The following is a 6683-nucleotide window of genomic DNA, read 5'->3' as shown; positions in this document are numbered from 1 at the left end:
GCTAGTGCGAGCAAGGAGCGTACACTTATCATTATTTGATAGCATGTTTAATGACAGATTGACAAAGGATTTGCAAATGTGAGCTGGCATCAATTTTGCTAAGGTCGGGTTTCACTGCGTCTGCAATGCAAGTGTACTTATGTGCATAATTTGATCTTTCAACCAAGCTATTAGAAGTGTTTCAGAAAGTAACTCCAAGCCTGAGAAAAAGAGAAGCACTTGATGTTTTGAGAAAAGAAAGCTGAGATATTATCTTTCTGGAGTTTGGAGTATTTCTAAACAATTTCACAGTTAAATTTCAGTAAATCAATGAAACTAATTGTAAAAAATAACAAAAGAATTGAGCGAACTATTGATTTAATTTGATTTAGAGTGATTCCTCGAAGAGTCAAATTGAATACAGACTACATTTGATCTATTATTTGTATTTTTTGCATTAAGAGGACTCATGAATGTGTTGAACCTGATCACTGTGAGATCGGCCCAGCGCTCTCTGGCTAACACAGTGTACTAAAAGAAAAAAAAAAACTTTCTTTCTTACTTTCTTTCATGTTAACTGTGTGTGTCCATGTCACTGTGCATAATATCTATCATACTCAGTCAGTTTAAAGCACAAACATCTGTGCATGTGTGTGTGTGTGTGTGTGTGTGTGTATAATTGCAGAAAGCTGGCTGTGTTCTGTAATTAGCCATGACATGTTAGATATACGCTGCGATTAACTGTGTTAATATGCAAACATCTAAAAATGAATTAATATAAAGCATCAAAAGAATTACGGGTTTATTTCACTTAATTACCTGCGATGTGTTACCTGAAGTATATCACTATTTAATAACTCATGTATTCATATTACACAACATTATGTTTCCTTTGAAAAACAGGAGGAGCTGATTGGTACTGTACAGCCTCAGTATTTTTGGTTTTCAAGCCCACTACCAGTTAATCCAGCTTTTTGAATGATTGGTGATTATTTGATAAGAATCATATTAACCTATGAGATAGTTTAAAATTTAGATAACAGTCATAATGCATTTTTGTGTACTAACAATAAATCCCACAGAGAGAGACACATTGACTTATTAAAGAGGAATTATGGTCAGAGACAACTAATTTCCTTGTGTGATTGCACTGATGATTGCATTTTTCTTTTGGTTGGCCTTGGGTGAATCTACTAGGTTGTGCTGAATCCTCAAATTATACTTATAGCCTACTACTACTATGTATGCTCTGAATAATGATTGGTGTCTACATATAGGGAATTGCTGTGGAAATTAATTTCCAATGTTCCAATGAAAACGGATACACCCATGCATTGCATTATTTCTCCTTTTGTTAGTAAAAAAAAAAAAAAAAAAGCAAAGAGTATCACTTTAAAATGCAGTTAATAAACACAAACAATCAATAAGAGTCTTGTCCTCCTTTTCCTTGCACACTATTCTGCAGCATCTTAAGAACAATGCTTGCCTCAGTCGAGAATAAGTTGCTCCTTTAAAACATAATGGCCCTACAGACAAATCAGAGATCCATCGGTGAAGAAAGGCACTAAATAATTTATAGCTTTAATCTGCTCACTGAGGTGTGTGGTCTTTGACAGTAATTATAAATGCAAGGAGAAATTATAGCTGAATACTTTAACTGCATTAGGAGTCATCTGATGAACAACGTGATTGCCTGCTCATTTCCAACAATAGGGGGCAAGTTGGTGTCACAGCATTCAAATCACTGCAGTGCCCATGTGCTTTTTCCCATTTACCATCAAATGTCAGTTGCCCGTTATAAAATAGAGATTTGATGGGTGGAGGTAATTGAGGACTTGATTGCTTGAAAAGAGATGAATTGCATAAAATGTTTATGAATTTAGAAGGCAATTATTTTTAATAGCCTTGAAATAATAGAGCTGGAGGAAATATGTTTAATTGTTATGATACCATCTTTGCAGCAACAGCAGCGGCATTCACAGGAAAGCAATAAAGTCTTGACAAAAAGATATATCTTTGAGGTGTATCTAAAAGTAATTAGGTAAGAATGCAGTGTACTGTACTGTGGTGAGGAGGATATTGTCCTTTATCTCATAGGAGGTTCTCTACGGATTTAAAAAGCTTGTAATAGATGGGAAAGGATATCCTGAATTTGAATATGAGATACTTGTTTAATGCTTTTATTTTATGGCTTCACAAATTCCTGGTAATTTCCTAAGAAGTGTCCTACTAATTATAAAAAAATATATGAATTTCCTTTTTTAAAGAGGCTCCATTTAAACCCAAATAAATATCTATTAATTGCTGGTAGCTGTTTTCTCCATATATATATGATTTTTTTTGCCTTTAGACAAATTTCACATTTTTTCATGTTGCACTGACTAAAAGACTACTTAGGTTTCACTTGAGATTAATAGTAATATTTTTAATTGGATGTATACCAGTTAAACACTCTCTATAATTAGTATCACATTGCCTTAGCACTTTCTGGTAAACTTTCCAGGAAATTATAATAATTATAATTTGATATTGAGAATAAATTGTTGGTATAATAACTTCACAACCAAACAACTGAAGAGAGGGGGGGGGGTTGCTTGATGTAATATAAAAAAAGGAGTACAAGCTGTTATCAAATGTTAACTCTTTATTTGAATAAGTAAAAAAAGGTGCAGGTATCACAGGTATCCTCTGTCTTGCTGTTTTCCTTGTTGCATGAAACACACTGTTTTTCCTTTTTTTTTTTCTTCTAAAATATATTTACATGTGAAATATCCTTTTTTGTTTCCAAATTCTAATTATATTTTGAGTCATGTACAGAATCCGAGTCTAAACTGGTGATTAAACATTTATTAAAGTGCTTTTTTTTTCTCTTCTATCATTTTTGCAACACAAAACATCTTTACATAGCAATACACTGTACAGTTCTGCATGTGTGTTATCATGTGTCGGGCTACCTGTCTTTAACAGCTGCACGTTTATGCAAGTGTACTGTATCACAGAAGTTGTAAAGTACAATTAGTTCATTATTTTTGTCTTTGAAATACAATTGAAACTTGACATATCATACAAATAAATAGTAGTCATAGCCAGGGCTATTTGCATGCAAACATCAGCAATTATGTTTCTTCAAGCAGTAATACATTTCATTACTGGTGATGCATTTGAGCAGGGTGCAAACGTATCTCTTAGTGTTTCCTTATACAATTTTCTAACCAGTGTGTCTTTGCTGTACTCCATGAAATGTTTCAGATGCCATAATGATGCACACTACACAACGCTAATTTGAAAAATGGTTGAAGTATGGGACCCGTGTATTAAAATAAAATAAAAATTTTAAAAAAGGAAGAAAAGGGAAAAAAAAAAAAAAAAAGTGACGATAATATGAAAAACTACTCCTTGTCCATTTCCACATACTGTGAATGGTTGTCAGGGGATTTGCTGTGAGTTTTACTCAAATGGAGTTTGACTGCATGATTACTCGCAAATGTCCGACAGCAGAGCTTACATTTGAACTTTGAGTCAATGTCCTCCTCTGTGACTAGAGCCTCTGTGGCTCTGACACTGAGGGCCTTCGACAGTTCTGGCTCCTCTACCTTCGTCTGGTGCTCTATCGGCATTTTGCACATGTCTTTGATTTGGAACCCGAGATGGGATTCCAGATGGGAAATGAATGCGGTCGGTGACCTAAACTGGGAAGCGCAGTCATTGCAGTAGAAGACCGGGTGGCCCGTGTCCATATTCTTGAGAAATTTGGTCCCTCCAGTTTTCCGCAATTGATATTTTACATTTGCTAACCAGTGGCTTATGGTGGTCATGGACAATCCAGTGAACTTGGAGATGTGCATCCGCTCCTGAGGGCCGAGGTCTGAGAGTAAGTACTTCCCCTCGGATGTCAGGAAGAGGCTGGAGGCAAACTGAGCCTGCAGGATGAGAAGATGGCGAGGATTCCAGTTCGACTGTCTACCTTTACGCTTGTGGACAGAGTACACCTCGGCAGACACGTCCTCGAACCGCCGGACGTCCGATTCCAGTTTCATCGTTGGGATCCTCGATGGGATGGAAGGTTTTGGCGTGGTGGCTTTTGGAAGAACTTTAACCATATCGGCGATGTCAGACAGAGCGTATTTCTGTGGCATCGGGGTGGACGGCTGTAGTAGCGAGGAACTTGACTTGCTGTGTTTAGATTTCGTCAGGTCTATTGGTTGGTCATCATTAACATACAGGAAGGAATTTTTAGGCCTATTTCTAATACGATCTCCGAGCATTAAAGCTGGTTTTTCGCTGCCACGGTTAATGTCAGCGAATATGGACTTGTTGTGAGAAGATAGTTTATGTACTCTTGAATTACTGGGCTTATTTGCTTTGCCCAGATGATTGTTCAGAACTGACTGCAGTGCACTAAGAGGGTTTATGCCAAGTATATCCGGAGTGTCACTGAGAGACTCTGAAGTAGTGCTGCGTCCATTGCTGGCAGAGGGGCTCGGTGTCTTGCCTCTGTCAGAGAAATCTGGGCTCAACTTCCCTTTGATCGCTTCACTCCCTTCATTCACACAGTCTGCATCAAGCTTTGAAGAGGAAGAGGAATCATCCTGACAATCGCTGTCATCATTTTCCACCAGATCAAACTTAATATTCTGACTTTCTTTACCATCGCTAATGCCAGCCTTTTCTTTTTTGATGTCCACATTTTGATGCTGTCCCTGGGGAGTCTCGACTCCCACAGCACCGTGGTAAAACTTCCCCTTTGGGGCAATCGGTCTCAGCTTGTGGTTAAATGTCTGCTTTAGCTGAGCAGGGGGGGATGCAGAGAGAGGGGAGCTTTTGATGATCCCAGAGAGCTGATAGGCAGCATGAATGCTCGGGTAGGCACTCCAGCTTGGTGTCCCTGTTTGAGCTTTATTGATGGCAGAGGCCACTGTGTTGGCTAAAGATTTAAGAATGTCCCCTCCTCCACCTGAGTCTTGTTCGAGATCCTCCTCACGGAGATAAGGGTACTTAAAAGCCCCATTGCCTGCCTTTTGATCCTCGCTCTCTAGCTTGTCATCTTTAGCCTCAGTTTCTTCCATTTTGTCTGAAGTGCCTTCCCCCTGGCTATCCTTCTCAACGCTCCCAGGGGAGGCATTTTTTGGAGACACCTTTTCTCCGTCAGTCTCACCTGCAGCAGGCTCAGCCAATCCCTGCATCTTTTCTATGGCCAGGGGGTCAAGTGCTAACTGTTTACCCTTCTTAGAAGCCGAGTTTGTGACTTTGATGAAGTGTCCAGTGACCATCATATGTGTGGTGAGTTGCTGAAGGGTGTCATGGGAGCTTCCACACTCCATGCATTTAAGAATCTGAGACTTGCATGTCTCAAATTGCCACGTGTAACTCGCTCCGTTCTGATAGCCGTAGCGGTTATTGTTAGCATTTGAAATGGCGGCAGCCCGTTGTGCCTCGGTGTATCCCGATATACCAGTCGTAGAGTCAGGGGAGCAAGGTCTCACTGTTTCAAAGGCCCGTTTCTTTGCTGGTGGCAATAATTTGGGTGTGAGTACTGGGATCGGCTCTTTTAAAGGCACTTTTTGGTAATGCTTAGTTTTAATCATATGGACGCTCAAATCCTGGAGTGAGTCAAAAGAATGGCCACAGAACATGCACTTCAAAACTTTCTGTGCGTCCTCTTTCCCTTCCATATCGTGCAAATTTCGTTTCCTAGATTTAGAGGATGAGGCAGAAGAGTTACTCTGTTTGCCGTGGTTGTTGTCCTGGTAGTGTCCGCTCTTGTTCATGTGGACCGTCAGCTCCACCAGAGTGTCATAAGCTGCACTACAATCCTTACAGCGAAATCGGCTGGCTCCCGTGAACACTGAGCCACAGGGTTTGGTGGTTTGCCTGTACAGGTGCACAGAGCTGAAGAGGTTGGGTTTGGATGCAGGCTTTGGGGAGAGTGTCTGCTGCAAGGTCTTGGAGAGCGCATCCTGGTGCCAGTCGAATTCACTCTTGGTGCTTCCATTGGTGCTGTCACAGTTGGCTTTGCTGGTGTCTTTGCCCACTTTCAAGTCCATCCCTATCCCTGTCCAGTAGGAATCAGAGAGAAAGTTTGCATAGGCTGCCCTCATTTTCGCCAAGCTGCCTCCCGTCTCCTCTTTATGTTTGGAGCCGCGACTTTCGTCATCCCTGTGGCTCTCAGGTGGCGAGGAGGTTTTGAAGTCTGAGAGTCTGTCACTGCTGTCGCTAAGGCGTGACTCCAGCTCTGCCTCTTGATTGGAAAGGACACTAATGGGAGAATTCTGGTTGCTATAACTGTTAGTGCTCTTGTTGTCTAACTCTCGGTCATCGGACACTTTAGGGCTGGTCTTCTCCGAGCTTTCTTCTTCGGTTTGAGTGTCGTTGTCGCCGTCTTCCTCGGGGATGGAGTCCTGAAGAGGACCATCTTCATCAGGCATGTACACTAGGAAAAAAGGAAGAGATATGAACATTAATGACATTCAAATATCTACTTTAATTAATTTATAATTGCATCTCTGAAGTAGAACATTTATACAACACACATTTGGCACCAAAGAAACCATTTAGGACGACATAATGGTGGCTGCTTTGTGCCTTGGGAGGTTTGAGAGTATTGCTGGACATAATGTCTTTACTAACAGACTGCTGGTGGTGTAACAGCACCATGTGATTCACGACAGGCCATTGACTTAGTGCTGTGTCCAAGGTTTTCTGGC

General features: G+C 40.6%; 1 protein-coding gene across 1 annotated transcript; it reads right to left on the bottom strand.

The window, feature by feature from the left end:
- Positions 1-3368: 3368 nt before the first annotated feature.
- On the bottom strand, positions 3369-6404 carry LOC128357227 (teashirt homolog 2). Its single transcript, XM_053317513.1, has one exon. It carries the CDS (start codon positions 6402-6404, stop codon positions 3369-3371), a length of 3036 nt encoding a protein of 1011 aa, XP_053173488.1.
- Between the last annotated feature and the right edge of the window lie 279 nt (positions 6405-6683).

Source organism: Scomber japonicus, chromosome 4, assembly GCF_027409825.1.
Source record: "Scomber japonicus isolate fScoJap1 chromosome 4, fScoJap1.pri, whole genome shotgun sequence".
Classification (NCBI taxonomy): Eukaryota; Metazoa; Chordata; class Actinopteri; order Scombriformes; family Scombridae; genus Scomber; species Scomber japonicus.
This window is presented reverse-complemented; position numbering and strand designations above follow the sequence as displayed.